At 61.7% G+C, this 25,903-nt stretch overlaps 2 protein-coding genes across 2 annotated transcripts; both read right to left on the bottom strand.

Annotated features, from left to right (window-relative positions):
- Window positions 1-1,805: 1,805 nt before the first annotated feature.
- Window positions 1,806-7,008, bottom strand: RHEBL1 (RHEB like 1). The gene is made up of 8 exons (XM_065419724.1): window positions 6,940-7,008; window positions 5,842-5,913; window positions 4,387-4,454; window positions 3,803-3,885; window positions 3,213-3,269; window positions 2,843-2,890; window positions 2,548-2,632; window positions 1,806-2,089 (listed from the first exon to the last, which is right to left on the bottom strand). The coding sequence occupies exons 1-8, from the start codon at window positions 6,989-6,991 to the stop codon at window positions 2,000-2,002; spliced, it is 555 nt and encodes a 184-aa protein (XP_065275796.1). The 5' UTR covers window positions 6,992-7,008; the 3' UTR covers window positions 1,806-1,999.
- Window positions 7,009-14,460: 7,452 nt separating this feature from the next.
- Window positions 14,461-25,775, bottom strand: DHH (desert hedgehog signaling molecule). Its single transcript, XM_065419528.1, has 3 exons — window positions 25,467-25,775; window positions 17,096-17,357; window positions 14,461-15,128 (listed from the first exon to the last, which is right to left on the bottom strand). The coding sequence occupies exons 1-3, from the start codon at window positions 25,773-25,775 to the stop codon at window positions 14,461-14,463; spliced, it is 1,239 nt and encodes a 412-aa protein (XP_065275600.1).
- Window positions 25,776-25,903: the final 128 nt, after the last annotated feature.

The raw sequence follows: 25,903 nt of genomic DNA, 5'->3' as shown, positions 1-25,903 counted from the left end.
CAGCTGTTTAACAGCCTATTGGGAGGAAGATCCCGTCTGAGGAATTTTAAAGGGAACAGGACAGTGGCCGCTCCAGCGGGAATTTGGCCAGGTCAGCGGGAAGCTGTTTTACATTTTAAAACACAGATGTGTTCACCACAGCTCAGCATGGCAGAGCTCTTCCCAGGCAGGAATGAGTTACACCTCCCTGGGCTCTGGGAGACGGGGACTCGCCCCCACCCACAGGAAAGGAAACGGAGGCACGCAGTTTCTGACCAAGCGCCATTTGCCAGGGGCTGCACCCCCTTCAACATCCCTCAGTTCCTGGCAACAGGATCTACCCCATTCACCCTGCCCAGAGCCTGGCCCTCTCAGGGCTGGGGCAGGCCCCTCCCCACACATTTATGGGGCTAGTTAACCTCAAAACAGTCCAGGCAATTGCTTTCACCTTTTGAACCCTTATTTCCTTGGTTCCTGTTCCCCTCCCCCCCCCCCGCCACCTTGGCCAGACCCCCCAGCCCACCACACAAGGGGGGTCTCCTGTGCAGCAGCAGGGCTCTGTCTACACCAGCGTCCACAACCCCCGGAGCCAGAGACCCTCCAACCCCAATCACAAAGAGTCGCAGCGAAAAGCAGCCAGGCCAAATGGGGCCAATCCTGTGAGACCCCAAGATAGTGTCGCTGACCAGCCCCCCTTTAGCAATGCAGAGACAAGGTGCCCTCCATGCCCCCCACAGCAGAGGCTCTGCCTGCTCCTTTACGCCCTGTCACGGCACTGGGGTTCAGTGACCCAACAGCGTGAATCGGGGAGAGCCATGCCTTCCCTTCGCTCTTCAGCCAAGCTGAGGTAGAGCAGGGGCCCCAGGACACCTCGGTTCCAACCTAGGCAGCACGTTCCCAAGCAGGTCACTTACTCCTTCTAACTCAGTTTCCCCCAAACCAGAAATAATTCTGACCTACCCCTCCAAGGGCTGGCTCAGTTCTTCCAAAGCACTAAGATCCGCTGACAGGGCTATGTGCATGCAGAGTGTTAATCCAGGCCCAGTGGATGTTGACTCTGAAACCTAATGATAACACTATTCCATTGCCGATCTTTTTTGCAGCTGCTCTGAGATGGTGGGTGAAGCACACCACCAATTATTTCCCCCTCCCCTGACTACTCTAAGGTTTTATATACAGCACCCAGCACCACGGTCTCAGAGTGCTGACCAGCTTCGGCGAACATTCCCCATGCTCCCCAACCCCCACATCTCGCTCTCAGACCCTGAGCACAGAGACTCCAGGAAATTCTTTTTGCATACAAAACAAAGTTTAATTGATCCAGCCACCCCCACCCCAGCTCCCACCCATGAGTGCTGCCCTGTCAAGAGGGCTTGGGGAAGAGACTCCGACATCAGAAAAGAATCCATATTCAAATCCCCTTTGCGGCCTGAAATTCACAACCGTTTCTTGGTTTTAAGGAGAACTAAGGCAGCAGATGGCGAGGCAGGAGGGTAGGCGGAACCCTGGCCGGATCAGGGTTCGGCTGCCGCCGCTGGCACAGCCAAATTGAGACCAGACCAGGTCTTGGAAGGACTGTAAAACAGATTCCGGTTCCAGCAGCATTAGAAAAAAAGGGAGTCCCGCAGCCAAGGGGAACTGGGCCCATGCTGGGGACCGTGGCAGAGACTGCTGTAAACATGTGCGTGTGCAGGCTTAGACATCGGCTATAAATATCCAAAGCCCCCCCCGCCCCAAAAAAACCCCATAAATACATTCGGCAAGAGAAGCCCCTTCCATAAACGCAGTGCGCCGGATACACACGGGCTGCTTCCAACCTGGGAATGTGCAAACGCAGGCCCTGCCCTCCGCGGAGCGCGGGGCCAGGCAGTGAGGTACAGTGTGTTTGTGGGTTACCCGTAACAACGCCAGGCCAGGGGGCCCTGGGTTCCCCGCTCCCGGGGCTGCGAGGAAACTTCTAGGTAGAGGCAGGGAGGCGGCCACTCTCCCTGCCCCCGCAGGAAGCTCGAGGCAGCAGCGCTCACATCAGGAGGCAGCTCCGCTCGGTGCCGTAGGAGTTGTCCACCCGGTCGATCTCCTCTATGATCTTGGTGAAGATTCCCCGGGTCATCTGTGGGGATGGAGTGTGGGGGGGGGGTGTTTGAATGACAGCTGGGAGGCCAGCCCCATGGCCCTCTGAGGGATGGGATCATTGGGGAGCCCCCTTGGGGGAGGTCCTGAAGGAATCCACCCGCCCAGCATCTGCCGGCCTCCCCCCCCCCCCCCGCTCCCCCCCCAGGAGCGCCTCTATTCCGGCAGCAGCTGCTGGGCTACATCAGGCTGCGCTCGGGGGGAATTCAGTCACTCCTGTCTCCGCAGTGCAGGGACCTCACCCCTCTGTGCAGCCCCCTGCCCTCCCCACAACCCCTCAGCTCTACTGGGAGGGGCAGATCCACCCCCCGCCCCAAGCCTGCAGGTACCAGGAGATGCTGCAGAGACGGTCCATAGGCTCCCGGGGCCATTCAGCATCTCACTCTCCCCCCCTCCCGCCCCCCTGAGTGTGGGACCAAGAGGTGAAATATACCAGACCTGGTTCTCTTTGGCCGACGACTCCAGGAACACGGCCCCCCAGGAATCCGCCAGCTTCTTGCCCTCGTCTGTCTTCACCTCCCGGCTAGACACACGACAGGGGGTTGAATGGGAGCCGGATGAGGAGTGAAGATCCCTTAGACCAGAGCTGCCCACCCCCCAGGAACGCGTGAGAGGAGGGAGGGGGCAGCGGGCTGGAGCCCAGGGCTTGGTAGGGAGCTCTAGGGAGATGGGGTGCAGGGAGGAACTGGCTGACAGACCACAGGGCCATCCCAACAGCAGAGCCACTTCTTACCTCTCCATGGAGAGATCGGCCTTGTTCCCGACCAGCACCACCGGCATCCTGTCAGAAGAGCAGAGTGAGCTGGGATCCGGCTGCCTCCAGCCCACGCCTCCCCAGCTCCAGTGGGCCATGGCCCAGGCACACCCAGCCGGCCAGGTGTCCAGCCCTCCCTGAGGAGGACCCCCGAGGCAATGGCCCGTTCAGCCAAGGGGCCCAGTTAGCATCCACAGCCTCGGTGGGTTGTGGGGCAGGCACATGCCCCATTTGGAGTCCGATGGCCGGGGATGGAGTGGGTCCACCCAGGGCAGCTGCAGCCCCAGCCTCTCCCCGAGCCCCCTTGTTGGGACAGGCCGGGCCCCGGACAGGGGAGGGGAACTCTTACCGGGTTTTCCCTCTGCTTTCGTACAGCCTGTTGTGAAGGGTCTTAACCACCTGGAAGCTGCAGAGGGGAGACGGGGAGCGGTCGCTAAGGAGAAGCCACGGAGCTGCAGCCGCGCTGCTCCACCGCCAGGCTTGGCCCAGCAATGCTGATGACAGGATTCAGGGCGAACCCTGGGGCTGGGCAGGTTCTGCTCCAAGAAGTGACTGTTAAACTGGCCTATCCCTGTGTCGAGTCAGGGTGGGCCCGATCCCCCTGCACAGTCGGCTGGATCCCAGCCTGGAGCTGGCCGAGCCATCGATTAGCCTGGGCAGCAGGCAGCCCCGCCATGACTGGGGGGCACAACCCGGGGTGGGGGGGAGCTGCTGTATTGCTGGTGATGACCCGTGAGCCTGGAAGGCCCCCTCCAGATCCGCTACCCCAGGGGCAGTTTGCTGGGGCAGTTGGGAGAACAGCCCCCTCTCTGATCCGGAGTCGCAGCCGAGGACACGGGCTGGCTGCAGCGTGGGGGCTCACTGAGCTCCCAGCCCCGCCGCACGTCCCCTCCTCCGCGCTGGAGCCAAGCCCCGCCCCCCCAGGGGGGGAGCCCTCACCTTCTGAGCGAGGTGACCGAATAGACCAGCAGGTATCCATGGATCCCGATGCTGAAGGAGGGGGGCAGGATGGTGTACTCGTCCTGGTGAGCCGCGGGCACAGCGTCGGGTGAGAAACAAACACAGACAAGATCACTCCCCTCCTTCATCACGGGACCCCACCCCACTGAGACACGGGAGCCCAGTCCAGGCGGCACGCGGATGGGAGACCCCCAGCAGGCTGCAGAAAGCCAGAGCGGCATTTCAAGGTTTCACTAGTGCCCCCTATGCCCCAGCACCATGCTAAAGGACAGCGTTGGTGCTGGAGATGAATTCCTTTGGAAACACCGAACCTTTCACAACAGGTGTTATTATTTTGGGAGGGGGAAGGGCCTGACCAAATCCCCCTTCCCTAAATTCCCTCTGGTCATCAGACATGATTTCCCCCTTCCTGACCTAAACTGCTGCCTTGATAGGTGATGGATTCCGCCCCAGAGATGGCTGCAGCACGTGTCGGTTTTGGGGGTGGAGAGGGAAGACCCATCAGGATAAGCCACCATGGAGAAAAGCTACACTAGTCCCTCCTCGCTGCCCCAAGGCCTTACCTGCCCTGCAGTATCCACTAGCTGGAGGTGAAATTCATCCTTTCCCACCATCAGCATTTTGTTGTAGGCTGGAGGGAACCAACAGAGCAAGAGTCAGTTACAGGGTGTGGCCCCCCCGCTCACAGCCCCACGGCTCCCTGCTGCCCTCTGGTGGCTGGTTTACGAGTCCGCTACTGCCCCATAGCGAATGGGCCTGGTCCTTTGGACTCGGCGGGCCCAGGGTCAGTCCCTGCAGGACGTCCCCTCCTACCTCAGGGTTCCGGCTGCTGCAGGCGATGAGGCCCCTGGAAAGAAGTTGGAAGCTTCTGTACGCAACCCGGGGGTTCAGCTACACCAGCCCCCCCAGGCTGAGATCAGCTCCCATGGGCATGTCTGTCCAGCCAGCTCCACACGGCAGAACCAGAGCCGAGCCCGGAGACAGGAGCTGGAGGAGTCCCAGCGGCTTCAGCTCTCTCCATGGATGTTCAGGCGATGATGGATTTGAGCCCAAAGCCTGATGCAGCCCCAGCCCTGTGGCGGGCCAGAGAGGCTCCGCGGTGAGCTAAGGAAGGAGAAGCTCCGGAGCAGGGCTGGGATGGAGACCAGCAGGTCTCCTGCGATTACACACACAGGACGAGCTGCTGCAGACACACTCAACACTGCGTTTCCTGACAACAAGCAGACCTGAGTAAAGGTCCACCCAACCTCCTCGCTATTGGCGGGGCTGAGGTCTCCTGAAAAGCAGGAAGGGGCTCGAAACATCCCAGGGCAGGAAGGAGGGAGGGGGCACAACAAAAGCAAAAATCCCCCTCCCCCACCCACCCACCCACCCACAGCACGTGGCCTTTCAGTTTAAAGGCCCCTTGTCTGGTTATTCTGAGCCAGATTCTCGCCCTCGGTCGAGATCTATTTGAGTGAAACCCCAAGCAAAGCTCAAGTGGTTTCCATTCATCCTAGGCAAAAGCAACTAACCGATGGCTTTAGGGAGCTGGCGACAGAGCCCTGCTGGATACCTCGCCCCGGGCCCCTCCCTGCCCCCTGCAGACGGCTCTGAATGCTAGGCAGGGAAGCCACCTTCGCACCCATCCCATCCCCAACGGCTGGTGTCCTGGCTGGTGTTTTAACATGTGGGCGTGAAAGTGAGTGCGAGTTGGAGCGTGGACACCGCACACTCCTAGTCCTCTCCAAGAACAGCAACGTGTGGATCCCGCAGCCTGGTCGAGCGGGTGGGTTCTGTCCAGGACTCTGCCACATCACTTTGCCAAGTCCCATCCCCTCCTTCTTTGGTGCCCTCCCACCCCATCTTTAAACAATGTGGGGGGGGGGGGGATCTCCACAGCACCTCCCATGGAGACAGGTTTTGGTGAGGCCTCTAGACACTATGGGGATAAATATAATGTGCAAAGACAACTACAATCCCCACGGTAGAGACGCCCGCTACAGATTTAATCAGGCCTGAAAGGGCCCTGCACTCACTGCTTTCCACTGTAGGGTCGTAGCACTCCAGGAATTCCCCGTCCACAAACTGATGAGCCAGGGAAGTTTTACCTGGAGGGGAGAGATTTGAAACCTCGTTGCTGTGAATGCCGCAAGTCTCTTAGTGTACGTCCACACTGCAATCAGACACCCGGAGTTGGCCCGTGCCAGCTGCCTTGGACTAAGAGGCTATTTAACTGCGGTGTAAACCAGGGTCCTAGAGCCTAAGCCCCACAACTAAACAAGCCCCTTGGCCCGAGTCAGCCCAGCAGGGGCCAGCCGCGGGTGTCTGATTGCAGTGTGGACGTGCCCTTAAAGGCGGCTTTGTCCACGGCTAGGAGCCACCCACAGAGACAACAGGGCGAGGCCTGCCAAGTTCGCACCCACCAAATGCGCACCAGCGCGAAGGGGGGCAATCAGCTGCCACGGGTGGGTGTTTCTAGGCAACAGCCTGATCAGAGGGCTTCGAACCCACCCACCCAGACCCCATCCCGGGGGGAGAGAAAACGTCAGACACACACACACACACCCCCGGCTGGACACCCCCGCACACAAACCGCTGAACGTGACACACTAAATCTAAGGAAACGAGTCAGTTCCCCGAGCACGACCTCTGACCCCGGGTCATTTCCTCTCTCCCTTTGCCTGCCATGTGGCTCAATGGCAAACTGACCCCGTATGACCCCCAGCCCCCCCAGGATCAGAGCTGGGGGGGCAAAGCAAAGACACGGAGAGCTGCACACCCCAGAACGTGGCCATAACCCCCCCCCCCGAGGGGGCCTGGGGCGGGGGGGGAAGGACCCCCCCGATCCCGGCCCCCCGATCCCCCCGCAGAAGCGTGCGAAGGGCTGGGCCGGGAAGCAGCAGGAAAACCCGCAGCGCAGGCGGGCCCGTCCCCTCCTCCCCTCCCCTCCCGCCTCTGCAGGCCACCACCAGCCCCCTCCCCCCCGCAGCCCCTCGCATGCTCCGTGCGGAGCCCCTCGTGCCCCACGTCCTGCAGACAGCCCGTGCATCCCCCCCCCCGACCCCGCATGCACCCTGCGCCCCACCCCGCCGGCCCCCCGCCCCTGCAGGGGAGCCCCGCCCCGCCGGACTCACCCACGGAGCGGTAGCCCAGGATCACCACCTTCCGGTAGCGCACCAGCGGCATGGCCCGCGCGGACAGCACCGCGCCGCTGAGCCCGGGGGCGGCAAGACCGGGGGAGAGCAACGCGGGCGGGCCCGACAACCTGACCGATAAGAGCCCGCCCGGGCGGGGCCGTCACCGCAACCACAACACCCGGCCTCCCACGTGGCCACAACACTGCGAAAGCCGCCGCGGCTATTGGCCGGCGTCCCGGCCGGAGGGGCGGAGACTCCCTCGAGGAGGAGGGCGGGGAGGGCGCATGCGCGCTAGTAGGGCAGGCTCCATTCATTAAAACGGAGGGGGCGGAAAGTGGACCACGTGGTTTTACACACACACAGAGGCACAGAGCACGGGGCGGGGGGCTGTCTCCACAGCCTGACTCTGCCCCCCCCCGGAATTGACCCCCCACTTCCAGAGTTGCTTCCACACACTGACTGCCCCACCCCCCGCCCTGCTGGGCATCTGCCCCCTTCTGCCCCACCCCAGCTCTGGTCCCCCTCCCTGCCCCATGGGGACCTGGCCTCCTCCTTGTAGTCCTGTCGCCTTCTGTCCCCCTGCAATTCTGCCTCTGCCCCCCCCAGCACCCAGAACCTAGGCACGGCCAGACTGGCTCAGAGCACTGGTCCAGCGACCCAGGGTCCTGTCTGCTGACAGTGGGTGCCGGGTGCGAACAGAACAGGGCAATTACCGAGTGATCCACCCCCTGGCGTCCACTCCCAGCTTCTGGCAGGCCGAGGTTTAGGGACACTCAGAGCATAGCCATTGATGGACCTGTCCTCCAGGAACTGATCTCATTCTTTTTATACATTTGGCCCTCACCACATCCCCTGGCAAACAGCTCCACCCGTGACTGTGCGTTGTGTGAAGCAGAACTTCCTTTTGTTTGTTTTAAACCTGCTGCCCGTTCATTTCATTGGGTGGCCTATGATTTGTGTGTTATGTGAAGGGGTAAACAGCACTTCCTTATTCACCGTTTCCAAACCAGTCATGATTTTATAGGCCTCTATCATATCCCCCTCAGTCGTCACTTTTCCAAGCTGAACGGTCCCAGTCTTTTTAATCTTGCCTGAGATGGAAACTGTTCCATCCCCCTAAGCATTTTTGTTGCCCTTCTCAGTACCTTTGTCAATTCTAATACATCTTCTTTGAGATGGGGCGACCAGCACTGCAGGCAGTGTTCAAGGTGTGGGCATACTGGGGATTTATATAGCGGCATTAGGATATTTCCTGTCTTGTTATCGATCCCCGTCCTAATGGTTCCTAACATTCTATTCGCCTTTCTGACAGCTCCTGCACACTGAGTGGATGCTTTCACAGAACTATCCACAGTGACTCCAAGATCTCTTTCCTGAGTGCTAACAGCAAATTTAGACCCCATCACTTCATATAGATAATTGTGAGGATGTTTTCCAATGTGCGTTACTTTGCATTTATCTACATTGAATTTCATCTGGCATTTTCTTGCCAAGTCACCCAGTTGTGTGAGATCCCTTTGTGGTCTGCTTTGGGCATAACTAATTATGTATCTGCAAACTTTGCCATTTCACTGTTCACTTCCAGCTCATTTAGGAATCTGTCGAACAGCTCTGATCCCAGTACTGCTCCTTGGGAGACCTGGATATCTCTCTCTCTTTCTGCTGTGAAAACTGGCCCTTTATTCCTATCTTTTTTTCCTATCTTTTAACCAGTTACTGATCCATGAGAGGACCTTCCCTCTTATCCCATGGCTGGTTACTTTGCTTAAGAGCCTTTGATGAGGGACCTTATCAAAGGTTTCTGAAAGGCAAGTACACTATATCCACTGGATCACAATTGTCCACATGTTTGTTGACCTCTTCTCTTCCCAGAGAATTCTAGTAGATTGGTGAGGCATGATTTCCCTTTACAACAGCCATGTTGACTCTTCCCCAACAAATCATGTTCATCTGTGTGGCTGATAACTCTGTTCTTTACCACAGTTTCAAACAATTTGACTGGTACTGGTACCCTGCCAGCACAATACCCAGGATGCACTGCCCCCCCCCTTTCTGTAGGTCCCCTGGTCTCCATGCTAGTATGATGGGCATGGCTGGCCACAGAGGCCATGACCAGCACTAGCCAATATTCTAGGGAGAGGATGGATTGCCATCTCAATGGGGCGAGACAGCCCCAGTATTCAGGGATTCACAGCCCAGAGTGGAGTCGGGACTTGCCCATGCTGGGATGGAAACATCCCAAGCTGTTATGTTACAATTAGCTGCCCTGAGCCTGGCCTGGGTGTGTGTGTGTAATAAATTAACTTTCCCTGTAAATAAACCACATGCCAGATAAGACTAGGGGCAGGTGGGAGCCTGTTTTGTTCTTTCCAAAGCGGACAGCCACGCAGTTGGGGGGTGGGGTGGGCACGGGGAGGGGGAAATATGTGGAGGTGGTGGAAGAATTTTGCTTGTAAACAAGTGTAAAGGTCCTGGCTGGAGCCTGCCCCCAGGGGCTGGGCGCTCCTTCCTCGGAGAAGTGTCCGAGCACATCAGCTCCTGCTGGGCCTGTCTGCAGCAATCAGCCTTGTTTAGTGCAAACCCAGCAGCAAGCTTCAGGGCTTGTCTACACTGCAGTTGTCAGCGGGCTTGGGCCGGGGCGGGCTTGGGCCGGGGCTGGCTTGGGCCAAGGGCCTTTCCCCCCCCCGGCAGGGTCCCAGAGCCCAGGCTTCAGCCTGAACGTCTATACCACAATTAACCAGCCCCTTACCCCGAGCCCCACGAGCTGGAGTCAGCTGGCCTGGGCCTGCCGCGGGGCTGTGACTAGTGTAGACGTACCCATTGGCACAGTGCTCGGCCGTCCCATCCTCAGGGCGGGTTGGGGCAGGGAGGAAAGCAGCCGTGGTGGGCTCAGGGTGGGAAGGGGGGCCCTTATGCGATATCCCCTTTTAGTCTGTATCAGACTGAAACATGCCTCTCACCTGGGACAGACACAGTCTCCCCACGTCCCTCCCCCCCCCCCCACAGGTGAGGGCAGCCTGGGGACAGGGTGTGGGAGCTCTTGGTCTTGCCCTGTTGTGTAAGCGGAGGAGAGGCCAGGCAGGAAACCAGGGTCTCTCTGCAGCAGGGCAGCGATCCCTGAGGTCTGTGGCACCTGCAGCTCCCAGCCTCAGGGCCCTGCTCTGCCCTTCCCCCGTGACACGCCCTCAGCAGGGGGCGATGCCTGCGCTCCAGGGCTGCAATCTGGGGCTAGTTCCCTGCCTGTGTGCTGGTCCCTCGTGGCCTCCTGGGCACCCGGATGGCAGGGTGGGGGTGGAGCCTGGAGGGGAGAATCTTGCCCCATTGTGCCGGGCCTGGCTCTGTGTGGGGATCCCAGCCACGGAGATTTAACCCATCTTGCCTCTGCCCCCTTGGCCTGGGCCACGGGAGGGGCGAGGTCCCGGGGCCCTTCCTGGGCTCTGCTCCAGGCGCTGGCGGATGCCATGCAGGGCCCATTGCCTCCAGCTGCAGGCCAGTCTCCTGCATTGTTCTGCTGGGACACTAGGGGGCAGCCAACACCAGCTCAGCCATATCAGTGTCTCTAAACACCTGTACGCCTCCCCCCCCACCCCCCCACCAGGGGACAGGTGGGAGCTGGCAGAGCCCAAACCTGGGAGATGCGGGGCAGGGGAATGGAGCCTTACACCTCTGGGTCGCCTGCTCGAATCCAGCCCCTGGCCGTAGCACTGGTGTGCGGCCGCTCACAGGTGAGATGAGTTTGGGGAGTTCTCAGCCCAGCTCCCACTGGGCAGCCCCGCGGCAGAGACACCAGCTGACCGCGTGGGGGAGGGAGCTGAAATGGGCAGGCTGGGGTGGGGGGTGATACGGGGAGAGATGAGATTGCAGGGGGCTTGGGCAGAACAAGGTGACTGGGGGGTGCTGGGAAACGGGGACGACGGGGCATTGGCAGAGCCGAGGGGGCAGTGGGGGCGGGGGAGGTTCTGCCTGTCTTATCCCAATTCCTGCACAGCTCAGCCTCCCCTGCCCCCTCCTCTGCACTCCCAGCACTAGCCAGCCCCCTGGGGCCTGTGGGCAAGGAGACAGCCTCCCCACTTCCAGCCTGCCCATCTCCCGGGGGGGGGGGTTACTCTCCAGAGGAGCCTTTCCTCTCATGGGTAAGGCCTTGCTCGGTTTTGGTTGGGGCAGGGGTCACCCAGCAAATGGTGGGGAAGGGGGTTGATTATGCAAAGGTGCCCACAGTGATCGGGGGGGAGGGGGGGGCTCAGTGGATGGGGGATGGGATCTGCTAATTCCTGCTGGGTGTGGGTTGAGATTAGACCTGAATCTGGGTCAATTTCCCCCCACCCCGCCCCACATTTTCCTGCATCATTTCCTCCAAGGGGCTCAGTGCAAAAGGCTCAGGTGTATGGGTGGTTTTTTTGTGGGGGGGGGCAGGATTTCCCCTCTGCACACAGTTCCTGGCCTTCCAAATTCAACCCCCCCAGGCAGCCCCCTTCCCTCTGGGCCTAGAATCCCCCCCCCTTGCTCCCAAGAGTCTCCACACTTCATTTCGGCTCATAAGCCAAAAAGCTCTGGGCTTGGTCCTTTCCGGGTCTCCCAGCACGAGTCACCCTCTTCCCCCTGCGGATGGATTGTGCCGGGGCTCAGGAGGGGGCTGCAGGGCTGGTCTCGCCCCAGTGCTGGGGGTGTGGGGTGGGGTCAATGCAAGAGAGAAAAACGCACCTGTTCTTGTGCCTGGGGCGGAATGGGAGCTGCTGGGTGCCAAGCTGGGGAGGGCATGGGGGACGAGCTGTTCCTGCAATACCCCCCCCAAAGTACGCTGGGAGGCAGATCCGCTGGCAGCAGGTCCCTGGGGTGCTTAGCCGTGTGCTCGCCCCCAGGAGAGGAGCCAGAAGGGAGCAGGCCAGCGGGGGGGGGGGGGAGGCCCAGCCTGCCGCCCTCTGAGCAAACACTGGCTGCTCTCACAGCCCAGCGCCCACTTGACCTTCACTATGCAAATGTGAAGCAAGGAATGTGCAATGGGATCCCGGTGGCGCGGAGTCAGAGACCGGGGCTGGGATCCGGGGCCCAGCCACCCCACGGGAGACATGGGGAAAGGGGGTTGGTGCGTGTCCTGCATGTGGGTAGGATGGACCTGACTGCTTCCCCAAGCTAAGCAGCAGCGGGTGTGAGCAGTGGGGGGGTGGGAGACCTGGTGATGCAGCTGCAATGGGGTAGGGGAGTGTTAGTGCTGCGGGGGTCACCTGTCCTGGGCACCAGGTAAGACATGGAAAACCAAGGTGCCCCAGGACCCTCCCCAGCCATGGGGGGAGCGGGCAATCTGGGCAGTTCCAGCCCACTCCCCTGGGCTGGAGGGGAGAAAGAGGAACTAGCCATGTGGGGGTCGCGGGGGGGACGACACAGGTGCAGCCCCTTAGCAGCCTCTCTCCAGCACCAGAAGACACAATTTCATCATTAACAAAAATTAAATATTATTTAAGAAAAACCCAAACAGTTAAAACTGCTTTAACCCCTCCCCCGCACCCCGCCACCCCCCAGCCCACAGCCCACAGCCCAGGCAGCCCAGGGAGAGACGAACAGCGTATAAAATTATATTACCCTTTATAAATAGAAAAATAAAACTCTTAAGCGGGGGTGGGGGGGCAAGGTTAGGGGGTTAGAGTGTCGGGGCCCAGCAGTGCAGAATTAACCTGTTACCAAGATACACGTCCCCCCACTCACCTCCCTGCATGAGCCACAGCGGGGGAGTAGCCCCCGCCCCCCCGAGTTCAGTGGAACGACTTGCCCCAGTTCGCGTGTCCTGCCCCCAGCTGCTGACTGGCCTCGCTGCGAGGAGAGAGTCCCATCCCCCGCCCTGGCGCTGCCCGCATGGGCCAGCACACGTCAGCCTAGAACCGGCTGGCAAGGAAGCCAGGCGCTTACCCTGGCCGGGCAGGACACAAAGACGCGTGAGCGTTGCCGTGCCACCCTCACAGAGCCACGAAAAGAACCCAGGCGTCCTGACTCCCCCCTCCCCCGCTCTGAACGCTAGCCCAGACTCCCCTCCCGGAGCCCGCAATAGAAGCCAGGGGTCCTGATGCCCAGCCCCCCTCCTCTAGCCACTAGCCCAGCATGGGCAGGGTCTGGCTTTTCAAGCCAATGAGAAACCCCCACACAAGGGAACCCCTCTGACTTCAAAGCTATTCCTGCCCCAGTTATGGGGCAGCTGGGCCAGCGGGCCTGGCTGGAGCCCCCCACCCAGCCCCCGGGGAACTCATTCTCTCTGGGCCCGGTGTTGGAGGAATGCGGGGAGGGTCCAGCCAGCCCACAGCCCGGCAGAGCCCGGCTTCCTGCGCGGCCGAGAACCGCAGATGGGCAGAGGGTCTTGGGGTGATGATGCAACCTCGGAGCGTCCTGTGGGAGCATGACTGCGTGCACGGCCCCCCACCTTCCCTGGTGGGATCTGGGCTCAGGGGCCCTGCCCCTGTTCCTCCTTCCGAGGACCCCTGCCTTGCACGAACTCCTTGGCAGGGTGCTAACTGGGCCCAGCGCTGCCCCTCCCTCCTCCCGTGGGTGCAAAGGGGGCGGCCGTGCCAGCTGGCTGCTGGCGGTGCCCATTCCCAGGCAGAGTGGGCCAGGGCAGACTCCCTCGATGAACGCTTGGGGGAGACGCGAGGAGGGTGGGCAGGTGGGTGCCGCGCCCCAGGAGGAGCCCGGGGGCTGCAGGGGGAGGGTCTGGGGCCTGGCAGGAGCATTAGTAACAGGAGGGCGGGATGGCCCGGGTCTGACCTGCTGCATTTGGTGGAATCACAGCTGGGGAGCACAGCGGAGAACCTGGCCTGGCGCTGGGCTGGGCCTGCTGCCGGGAGCCCAGCTCCTGGGCTGTTCTTAGCAAACCCTCCGGGCCCTGTTCTGCCCCTTGGTCAGCCCGGGTGGGCACCACCCCAAAACCGGCCTCGGGATTTCATCTCGGGCAGGGAAAGCAGCAAGTCAAGGCCCAGTCATGCTGGTTAAGTGAAGCAAGAAATACAGGGACTTGGGAGAGGTGCAACCGGGGTGTGGTTTGGGGCTCACCCACCCCCTCCGGACAGGGTCACCCGTACACCAGGGGTGCCACGAAGCATGCGCAGATACAGGGGGCAGCATCGGCTCCACGCGGCGGGGGCCAGACGCCCTGCAGAGGCGTGGTTACGGTGCCAGTCATACACGTCCGGGGCACAGGAGCAAGCATCAGAGTGCACCCACCCGCACGGGGCTGGCCGCGAGACACCCCCCCCCAGTCAGCGTGCATTTCTGCGAACACTTCCCGGGACGCTGGAACAAGGAACCGAGTACCCCCTCGCTCCCCTACTGGGGGCTCGAGTTCCCATTCCCCCCCCAAGGCCTGGGTTCCCATTCCCCACCCCCAAGGCCTGGGTTCCCATTCCCTCCCCCGACCCCCAGGCCTGCAGGGATCCCAAGGCACTTGGAATAAAGCTTGGAAACCGCTCTCGGTCCAGCGCCTCCTGCTTCCAGTTTGTTACATTAACTTTGTCTGCGTCACTGATTGTAACGTGGTCGCTAGGCGTGGAGGGAGTCCTGGCCCAGCAGCCCCCACGCCAGCTGGTAGAGCAGCCGCGAGTACCAGTGCATGCCCATCTCCGGCGCACTGCAGTTCCTGGCCTCGCCGCTGGGGGGCAGCAGTGAGAGGAGGCCGTGGAAGAGCCGGAGGGGGGCAAAGGCGCGGTGGGCCCAGTGGTGGCTCTCCAGGACGGCGTAGCAGGAGGCTAGCACCCCGTTGACCAGGAGGGTCCCATGTGATGTCAGTGGGGCGAACACCCCCACGCCCTCCTCCCGCGACACCCGCAGCACCCGGGCTGGCTGCAGCCCGTGTCCGCCAGCGTGGTGGGCCAGCACCGAGTCGCCCGCCCGCACCCGCCGGGCGAAGACGGGCACGAAGCTGGCGGTGCTGTTGGCCGGGGCCGGGGCAGCGAACACCAGATGGGAGGGCGTGAGCAGCAGCCGGTGGGCGGGGCTCTCCGTCTCGATGGCCACGAAGGACACACGCCGGCGCAGGTCGCGGTCCAGGAAAAGCAGCACCTCGGTGGGGACCACCTGGCCGCTCCGGTCCACGGCCAGCACCCAGTCACCACGGCGCAGCTCCCACAGCCCCTTCCGCTGGCCGCTCCGCAGCGTCACCGTGGCGTGGCCCGGGAAGCAGCCGCCGGCCCGGCTGGCCAGGGAGTTATCTGCGGGAAGACAGAGGGTCCCGTCAGCACTGCGGCACGCGTGGGCCAGAAAACACCCCGATGGAGGCACGGAGCGGGCGGGCAGCATCTTGCCCGCGGCCTGTCCGCGTGGGGGATATTTGCACCTGCCTCGCTCCCATGGTGCAAGCCCTCCCCGGAGCAGGGCTGGTGCACCAGGTGTAAACAGGGCTTGCACAGGGGCAGTTTAATCCAGCACAAGGCCTGGCTCACAGCACAGGACATCATTGCTGGGGTTCGCACTGGAGCAGAGAGACCAGTACCCAGCCCAGACAGACCCGGCTTGCGATGCCTGCTCACGCCAGGGATGGAGCAGCTCCAGAGAAGCGCCGCGCGCTCTCAGCCTCCAGTGAAGGCAGCGGGAGCCGTGGGCACCTCCCGCGTCTGGAACCTCTTCGTTCTGTCGTCTGGCTTGGTCATGCTTCTAGGGAGGGGAAGTGCTCACCCCTGACGGGCTCAATCCAGAAACAAACCAACAGGGCCTGGTGCTTGGGAACGCCCCGTTTAACAGGGACTTCAACGGGGATCCTGCCTTAAAGTGCGGCTGCCTGGTGGGGAAACCTCGAGATGTATCAACACTCCGCCAGCAGCTCTGTCACGGGAGGTTAAAACCGAGGGGGCCTGAGTGTGCTGCCCCTTGGGGGTGTTGGCCACACCAGGCACAACACGCCCATGTGATCTCCGGCTGTTTCACTTTGCATCAGCAGAGCCAACAATGCAAGGTGCAGAGCACTGGAGAATCAGGCCCCAAACCACAGCCCCTGTTTACGTAGGCCCTGCCGTATTTTGTCTGCTGCCTGCAGGGAGCACAAGTGAACTGGACAGGGAGTGTGGAAAGGTACTACAGCTCTGACAAAGAGAGGGGGGGTTGAACGGGGCTTTGAAATGACACAAACACAAACTGGCTCTCAAGAGACAAAGCAGGTGTTTACAACGGCACACGGTCTCTCTCCTCCCGTCACTCACACACAGGAAATCATTTACTCTCAAACCGAGGATTCGAGTCTGGAGGACTTTCCAGCGCTGTCGTGCTCTGTCTTAGTCTCCCCCCGCGCTGGCTCGGGGACAAGCACGAGCCTGGCCAAGTTCACGTATTGTTTCTTCTCAGTTTGGCTTGGGCACCAGTGCACCCCCGGGGGCTTCGGGGGCTGCTGGAAGGGGGGGTGGGAGGGAAGATGGGCTTTTAACAAAAATATTCTTGATGAGTATTACTAATTATTTAGTTAGTAATTAGCAGTTAGTATTACTATAATAATTACTAACTAAGACCCCTCTCTGCGCTGAATTTCTTGACAACAGTCATAAGAACGGTTCCCTTCATGTTAGACTTTTGTGAAACCCTGAACGCTAATGGGGCGAGGAAGGAATTCTGCTGCTTCTGTCACTGCAGTGCCTAGAAGCACCCCCCAAATCAGGGCACCGCTGCAGGTGCAGCACAGCGCTAGCGAGAGAGGCAGGGCTTGCCCCAAAGAGCCGACAGTCCGTGTAGACAGCGGGTGGGAGGGGAAACTGAGGCATGGAGCTGGGAAGAGACTCCCCCAAGGTCACAAAGCAGGGTCATTGGCAGAGATGGGACTAGAACCCAGGAGTCCACAGCCCCAGCCTAGTGCTCTGCCCACCGGAGGTGTTGGGCGGGGGCATAAAAGGCAGTTGAGGGGGTCGTGAGGTGCTGCAAAATTTATTTCAGATGAAGGCAAAGAAAATCTGCCCTCTCCCCCTCCCCACACACTCTCCGGTGCTGCCCCTCGCTCAGAACACACCCACCGAGCAATCGCACAACTGAGCAGCAGCGACACATTTTTTACTCTGACACGTGAACGGAAGCAAACTTCTGAATTCAAACAAGGAGTTGCCAACCTGAAGAAGTCAAGGAACACCCTAGGCCATGGGTCCATGCCATCCAGAGCCAGGATCCCTGTCCCCCACGGTATCACCCTGCTTCCCGTTACCTGCTTTCACCGACACGTGGATGTGGGCCTTGGACTCGTAGTAGACCCAGTCGAAGCCGGCCTCCACGGCCAGGCGCGCCAGCATGCCGTACTTCTCCCTGTCCCGGTCAGACGTGGTAATGTCCAGCGCCCGCCCCTCATAGTGCAGCGAGTCGGGCAGGTGATGCCCATCTTCGTCCCAGCCTTCCGTCACCCGCAGCTTCACGCCGGGCCACATGTTCATCACGGCGATGGCCAGCGCGTTCACACGGTCCTTGCAGCGCTGGCAAGGGAGAGCATGTACATGAGAACGGCCAGCCTGGGTCAGACCAAAGGTCCATCAAGCCCAGTGTCCTGTCTGCCAACAGCGGCCAGTGCCAGGAGCCCCAGAGGGAATGAACAGAACAGGGAATCATCAAGTGATCCATCCCCTGTCGCCCATTCCCATCCCTGCCCAGCCTGGCTAGTAGCCACTGATGGACCTATTCTCCATGTACTTATCTAGTCCTTTTTTGAACCCTGTTATAGTCTTGGCCTTCGCAACATCCTCTGGCAAGGAGTTCCACAGGTTGACTGTGTGTTGTGTGAAGAAATACTTTCTTTTGTTTGTTTTAAACCTGCTGACTTTTAATTTCATATGGTGACCCCTAGTTCTTGTGTTATGAGAAGGAGTAAATAACACTTCCTTATTTACTTTCTCCTCACCAGTCATGATTGTATAGACCTCTATCATATCCCCCCTGAGTCGTCTCTTTTCCAAACTGAAAAGTCCCAGTCGTATTAATCTCTCCTCATACGTTAAGCCTTGCTGCTCCGGAGGCGCGGGGGAGGCAGTGGGGCAGACAGGAGGAGAATGCACAGCCGGCTGGGGGGCTGCGAGGAGCGGGGACCCTGACATCAGAGGAGGAACGGTCCAAGGATGTGCTAAGAGATTTGGACAGCCCTGCCTCAGCTGCCCCCTGGGGGGCTGGGGGGCACCCAGAGGAAGGACGATGGAGATGCTGTTGCAGGGGCAGAGGCCAGGCCTCCGGCCAATTTTTAATTCCAAGGAGCTGGCCATTGTCACCGACAGGGACAGGGAGCAGGGGAGACAGGGGAGGGCAAAGGCAGCAGCACCCCCATAGTCCCACAGCTTTGCTGGTTCACAAGCCTAATTCCCTCTCTAGACTGGCGCGCGTGCGCCATGGACAGTCAGCCAGTGCCACCGGGCGCTGGGGCAGCCAGCCCAGGTTTTCAGGGGCATTTCAGCAGATTCGGGGGCACTGCCAGGCCGGACGCCGCCACCCACAGCGGCTCACCGGCTAAGGCCTCGTCTCCAGCATTCAGCGCCCGGAGAGCCGCCCGAGGCCAGGGCAGCCGGCAGCTTCCCCCGGCTCGGCAGACAAGGGTCACCTGGAGCCAGCCTGGGCGAAGGGCCCCTGTCCCTGCAGCACAGCGGAGGCCCACGGACCAGGCAGATGCAGGTGGGTAGGGAATCACCCACAGAGGGGACGGGACAGGTGATGCCCCACCCACTGAGTCAGGCTGGCTCCCCGAGCGGGGCACAAAATGCAGGGGGCTGTGGTGACCCCCCCCCCCCAATTCACAAGCTCGGGAACTGAGTCTGCTGCACAAGGCTTGAGGTGCGATTTTCCCTGCGCTTTTCTGGTGCTTCCACTGTCCCTTTGCCGGCTGAACCCGGTGCCCCCCCAGGTGTGACACCCCCCCCCCCCCCCAGCCACACCCGGCTGCACTCGCCAGACGTGTCTGGGCAGCGCCCAGAACCGGCTCCTTCCCCTCCCCCTGCTCTACCCCCCCCCGGCCCCTCGACTGCGCCCCCTCAGCAGAGCCCGGCTCCCTCCCACAGCCACGGGCATCGGTACGGAAGGAAACTTGAAACGGAGAGAGGCCAGGGCCCGGAGGAGAGCGCCGTGGGGGTTCTGAGCGCTCCCGTGAGACCAAGTGGGGGCCTTTTTCCAGGGCCGGGCTTGTCGTCAGCAGCTGGCACCCAAATGCCCTGGGCAGGGACCCCGGCGGGCACAGACGCCACACAGCCCCGCAGAGCCGTGCTTGGGACGGCGCCACATGGGGACGGGACACGCCTAGGTCTGGCTGCCCCCACCCGGCCCAAACCAGCGCTCACCAGCTCCCCCCAGAAACACACAGACCAGCTCCTTAATGGGTGATTCATTAACTCGGGTCAGGCCCAGAGGGAATGGCTAATCCGTGTTTCAGGAGCATCAGACTTGTTTGAGGCTGGGCCCCTCCCTTTAGAGCAGGGGGGCGGGAACCAGGACTCCTGGGTCCCCCGCCCCCCCCGCTCTGGAATTGTCTCCCTCTGTGACCTCGTGCCAGTCACTCCCCTTTTTGGGGGCCGAGGGGAGAGCCACGCTTCCCCGCTTTGCAAAGCAATGAATCTCTTGATTGAAAGGTGCTACATGCCCATAGATTCATCCATCCTGCTGCAGACCCACGTACACTTTGTCCTCAAACAATTTCCAGGTTATTGATTTATTATGCCATTCATTCCTCCCTCACAGAACTGCAGCCACCTCTGGGGTGAGGCGGAGCAGCTCTGTATAACACCAACGCTGCACAGCAGATTTAAAAAAAACCAACACAGCACATTAAAATCCGAATCCCGCTCGATTCTCTCCCAATGTGGAAATGCAACAACTGGCAACAAAAAGCAGAGCCTAGAGGCAAAGGGAAAGGCTGGAGTGGCAGCAAACATCCCAAGTCTCCTGCCCCGCACAGGCCTCAGCCCAGTCTCTGCCTCTCCTCTTCACCCCCAGCGCTCCCCCAAATCTGCCCCCCAAGCATCATTAACTCTCTCCTGCAGCTTTCACTCCTAGCAGCCACTTTCCCTCCTTCTTCCCTCCCTCCTCCTGGGCTCCTTCCACTGATCCCTTCGGCACCAAGCCACCTGCGGCTGTAACCCAGCCCGGCTCAGGCCTCGGAAAAGCCAGAGAGCCGAGCCGAGCCGGGGCCTTGGGGGCAGGCAGGGTGGGCGGGGAGCTGCGCGGGGAAGGAACGAAAGAGGGGCAGACGGAGAGATGGGGGGGCGCGGGTGGCATTTAAACCAACTAGAAAGGGAACAAAGTCAGATTGATGGCGTGCAGGGGAGGAGGGACGGGCCGGCGGAGGAATGTGCTGCGCTTCTCGCGCCTCGCAGCACAATAGCTGTTTTCCAGCCCGAGAATTACTTAACTCGGCGAGAATTTCAAATCCTCCGGTTCAACAGGGAAAGAACAGCAAAGTCATCAGCTTTGCCACAAAAGGCCCATTCAGTGGCCTTGCACCCCCCGGCCGGTGTCAGCAAGGGGGAAAGTGCACCCTGGGAGGGGCAGCCACAGGACCCCACTCCCCGGCCAGTCCCCCCCCCCCCTGCAGGACTGCAGCAGCCACTGACCAGGATCGGGGCCCTGCAAGGCTGGGGGCTGGAGCAGTGCACAGGAGTGGTTGGTGTGCTGGCCACCAGGGGGTCAGGCCAGAGGAAGAGCAGAATATCCCCTGGGGGGAGGAGTGCTTGGGAGTTTGGGGGGGCCCTTTTAGCTAGACTCACCCTCCCCACACGCACCTAGACTGGGGATCCCCCCAATAGCATGCACTTTCCATAGGGGTGAACAGAGTGGCTGGGGGAGGCACTCTCTGGGGTACCCAGACCAGCCAAGGGATGGATGAACTGCCAGGCCCTGAACCCTAATGGCCAGACACCCCATAAAAGTCAGGGTGCAGCAGCCAAATTTCAAGGTGGCTAATTTCACTCAGCAGCACCACTTGCCACCACACTTCCAGCTGGATAATATTCGTCCTAAACAGCCGCATGGCCCTTAACCAGCCGCCACACTCCACCCCAGAAGAGGCTGCATCTCAGTGCTGGGCAAGTGATCCCTTTTGCTGAGCGACTCTGGAACGGCTTCTGCGTTCTGCCCCAGAGGGCAGCCTGGGCGAGGGGTCTCTGCCTGGGTGATCTGTCACATGCCGGCGGAGTGGGGCTAGCTGTCTTTCAAGTCCTCCCACAGGCCTCTGAGCTGCAGTTTGGGGTTGTTGAAAACTGGATTCCTTCCATCCCCCCGAGATACCCCAATGCCCTGCCCCAGCAAGAATACGATGCCCTCCTGGTCCCTGCCCACAGCATGGCAGCTGCAGGGGGAAGCAGCCCAGAAGAAGGCAAGACAGGAGCAAGGGGAAATCATACCAGCTGCTCCCTCCCGGGAAGCTCCGGCTGGGGGAGGAGGTTTATCACGAAATGAATAATCAAATAAAGAAAAAAGTAACCACTTCCCTCTAGCCTTGACATTATTCTCATACCAGGAGGGCGAGACTGGCGCGGCGGGCAGGGGAGCCGGGAGCATGGGAAGGAGAGAGAGGGACAGGCAGTGAAAAGAGCGATCGAGCGGGAGAACAAGGGAAGGGGGGGAAGAGCCAGGGAGCAGGGCGGATGGATAGAGAATGGAGACAGAGCCAAGCCGCCTGGACCAGGACCAGGGGAGCCCGAGGCAGCCTCCTCCATCGCCATGGCAACAGGATAACGGGCAGTCAAGAGCATCCCCCTCGCTGCCCCAGCCTCCCAGGATGGGGAGACAGAACTTCCCTCCTGCCAGCTCTCCCCGCCCCCCATTTGCCCCAGTGGGGGTATGGGACCCCATGACCTTTGCTTTCCATTCTGAGTCCCTGCACCCCCGCATGGCAGCCGGCCAAGTCCAGCTGCGTGGCCCTGGGAGCTCTGACCTGCAGAGGCAGCCGCAGGTCACCAGCTGCATGGCTCCGAGGGCCAGAGGCTGCCAGGAGCACGGTCCCGGAGCAGCTGAATAGGGGCATTTTCAGGCACCTCTGAGGCGGGGACGGGGGAACCAAGAGAAGCAGCAAGTGCTGCCAGGGCAGGGGGCGGGGGAGCAACACCCCAGCAGCAAAACCCCTCCGCGGGGGGAGGCTGGGCACTGCACAGACCCTGCCCAGCGCAGCTTGCACCCCAGTGACCCAAGTCACCCAAGACTCTCAAAGCACAGTCCTGACGCCTCAGAGCAGCCCTGGGATATAGGTACCATGGTATCCCCATTTCAGAGCTGGGGAAACTGAGGCACAGAGCAGGGCAGGAACTAGCCAGTGAGTCCGGGCTGCAGGCAGGGATAGAAGCCAGCCGTTATTAATGACCTGGAAGAGGGGCTGAGCAGGGGGTGAGGTTAGTGAAGACCGTGAGAGGGACCCTCAACCTGGGCCTGGCCCCCAGGGGGTGGATCACTCGCTAATTCCCTGTTCCGTTCACTCCCTCTGAAGCACCTGGCACCATGGCTGATACGCTGGGGATCCCCACAGTGCAAACCCCAAGGATGGAGCTGAATTGGTCAGGCAAGGACCGGCTGTAACGGACTAACGTGCCCAGGAAGAGGGACTTGGGGTTTTCCAATGTTAGTGTCTATGACTCTCCAACAACGACTAGACCCCACTCCCCTCCCAGTGCTGCAAACGGAACCCAGGAGTCCTGGCTCCCATTCCAACCAGCACCGGACACATCCCATTAACCCTCCCACTCCCGGGTTGCTACGGCTTGAATATTCCAGGGTGCTGGTTCATTCCGGGAGGGAAGGGCCCACCCCGGAGTGTGGCCCCCTCGCCGAGCAGACTCCCCTCCTCACCCCAGCACCGCGGCAGGAAACACCCACCCCGGCGCTCTCCATGCGCCCCCACGCTCCATTGTCTCTCCTCCAGCACAGCCGGCTCATTCTACTCCCAGAGCCGGCACGCCCACCATCCTGTGCCATCCAGACCCAGTCTGGCTGCCAGCCTCCCCCCTTGCCCAGGCGACGGGCATCGGGTGACTCAGCAGGAGGAAATGAATCCGCGATGCAGTCAGCGTGCCCACCCACGGACACGCGAGAGGCTGAAATGTCATCGGCTCGCACGGCCCAGGAGCCAGCGGTCCCCTGGCACTGCCAGGACCTGGCATTGGTCACCCTAGGGGGCGGTTACACCAACTATCGTAACTAAAGGGCGTGGCACAGCCTGGCCCCAGGGCTGCCCCCAGATGGACCTGCACCTCCTCCGCCAGGGTGCCCGGGGGCTTCCCGCACAGCTGCAGCCCCTCCGCCGTATGACATTGCTTGTCGCCAAGACCCTGTAGCGCCAATGTGGGTCAATCCCGGTGAGTGGGGCTGATGGAACAGCTGGCCAGTCCTGACCCAATGACTTCTACTTGTTGCTAGCACTACGTTCACCCGTGGAACTCGCTGCCCCAGGACTGTTCAGACGCAGAAAGCGCAGTCAGCTGTGCTGGGATCGGAAACTCTGCTTTGTACATGTTTCAGCCTGGAGCCTTCAGCCCCCAGGCAGCCACTCCCCAGCTAACAGACCTGTTAGGGGCACTGTTCCATCCATCCAAGGGACTTATCTGCCCCCCGCTGCCCGACTGTCCCAGCACCCCCTGGGCAGCAGGGCAGGGCCGTTATCCCCATTTGTGCAGTGAAGAAACTGAGGCACAGAGAAGCCGCATGACTGGCTTGTGTTCCTACAATCTGTGGCAGAGCTGCGACGGACCCCAGGTCTCCCGGGGCCAAGCCATGGGGCCAGTCGTCTCCTCGTAACCTTTGCAACAAACCAGAGCCCTCGGTGAATGTCCCCAGGGTCGGCCGAGGTTCAGAGCCTGGAGAACACGTCCTGGGGGAGGGGGTGGAAAGGGGGCCAGGTGCAGGTTTTCCTGGGCCCTGTTGTTAAAATGCATCTCCCCATGTAACCCTGAGCACTTAGCAGGGGCCAACAACGGCTCTATTGTGAGCCAGGGCCGCAGCACCACTTCCCCTCCCCTGCCAAGCCATGGAGCCCTCAGCAGGGAGATGAAATGGGATGAGACATCCCTGTCGCCCATTGCCCACCCTGCCTGCTCTGCAGCGGGGTCTCTGCTCTCTCCCCCTCCCCGCCCCAGGAGCTGCCACTTCGGCCCTATCTTCGCTGCCAAGACGGGGGGGAGGGGGGCAGCCACGACCCAGCCTGGCTACATGGGGGGAAGCTCCCTGGGCCCTGTCTCCACTGGGCCCTGGTCACCCCCTGCTGGACACCTCCTCCCCCCCCCCCCCCCGCTGGCAACCCAGACACTGCTGCCAAAGAGAAAGTGACCAGGGTGCCAAACATCTCAGGGGCCGAGGCAGATGGTGACGCCAAGGCCCAGGTCCTGAGCTCCTCTCCGGTGTAAATCCAGGCTGGCTTCGAGGGAGGCGATTCAGGTTTACCCCCCCACACCTCCACAGACCAGAGCCAGAACTAGACCCCAGCTTCTCTGCTCTAATCCACCCCCCATCTCATCACGCCCCCCCCCGCCTCCCCAGCACTGGGTCAGTCGCCCCAAAAGGTCTCACAAACCACTTCATGTTAATTGTTGTCATTTCGGTTCCGCCCCATTGGCTCCAGTGGGTCCCTGGGGGGGTTGGGGGGGGGGCTGGGATCGAATCTCTGCACCCAGCATAGAGGAGGGGTCTGCCCCCTTTGCTCAGCCCTGCAGCAGGCCCCAGGCGGAGATCCCAGGCCAGGGCCATAGGGCGCAGGGCTGGGAGCCACCATGCCTGTGTCTAGCACACTATCACCTGGGCCCAGGCCGGCCCAGGCCTCAGTGTCCCTGTCTGTGAAATGGGGGAGTCTGCAGGAGCTGGGCTCTGAGGAGGTGGAAACGCTGAACTGGTGCCGGCCAGGTGCTTTCCGAGGCCGTGGCAGGGGAGAGCAGCGATTCCATCCCCCCGGCTGCTACTCACCTGTCACAGAGAGCGGCCGGAGGGGCCCCCCAGCCTGAGTGCCCCCTTCACCCCCAACAGCCGGACCCCTCCCGGGAGCCTCCAGGGCTCCTTGCTGCTCTGGGGGGTCCCAGGCCTCCGAGTTGGGGCTGGGACACCTGGGGAGGGCGTGCAGAGTGGGGGGGTGCAGAGGGCGGGTGCGGGGGGTGCAGAGTCGGGGGGTGCAGAGTCGGGGGGGTTCGGGGGGTGCAGAGTCGGGGGCCGCCAGACCAGCTCCACGCAGCCCCGGGAGATCTCAGCCAACCCCCGAGCGAAGCGGCAGCAAATGGCCGGGGCCCGCTGCGGTCTGGGAACAAGCTGCAGGCGGGTCCGGGCCGGTCCCCCCCGCCTCAGGGCACGGCCTGGGAACTGACCCCCAGCCGGGTGAGGCGGGAGGGCCCAGCCGCTCGGGATCCAGCTCCAAAGGTCTCGCTGCCGGGCAGCCCCCCGGAGAGCGACCCCAGCCTGCCAGTTCGCTCCCCGCTTGTACCTGGACGGCCCCGGCCCTGGACTCGCCCTGCAAAGCACCCGGGCTCCGGGCACCAGCCGCCAGGGGCCGGGTTAATGGGTAACGGGGCGCAGGGGAGGGGGCCCCAGGGCGCTTGCCTTGCCCGGGCAGCAGCCGGGGGTCCGCGGGGGCGGGCGCCCCTTACCTGGCTCATGAGCCGGTCGGCCCCCGTGTTCTCCTCGTCCTTGAAGATGATGTCGGGGTTGTAGTTGGGCACCAGGTCCCGGAACCGCTCGGCGCGGCGCCCCAGCCGGCCCTCGGCCCGCCCGCTCGCAGCCAGCGTCTGCTCGGGCGCGTTGGGCACGAACTGCTTGTAGTGCAACGGCACCAGGTGCCTCCGGGCCTGTCGCCGGCGCCCCGGCGGGCCCCGGCCCGGCCCACAGCCCCGGCCCGGCAGCAGCAGGCAACAGGCCAGGCAGAGCAGGCTGAGCGCTAGCGGGCCGTGCCAGGGCATCGCGGGGGCTGTCCGACGGCTCAGCTGCCTCCCGCGGCTCCGGGCTCCCGCATCGGGCCGGAGCCAGGGACCCCCGACAGCCCGGAGCCTCTCCGGGCACCGCCGCCTCTAGGGCCCGGGGACCCCTC

The sequence above is a fragment of the Emys orbicularis genome, chromosome 19, assembly GCF_028017835.1.
Source record: "Emys orbicularis isolate rEmyOrb1 chromosome 19, rEmyOrb1.hap1, whole genome shotgun sequence".
Lineage (NCBI taxonomy): Eukaryota > Metazoa > Chordata > Testudines > Emydidae > Emys > Emys orbicularis.
The sequence above is the reverse complement of the archived record's forward strand: the minus strand, read 5'-3'. Positions and strand labels throughout refer to the sequence as shown.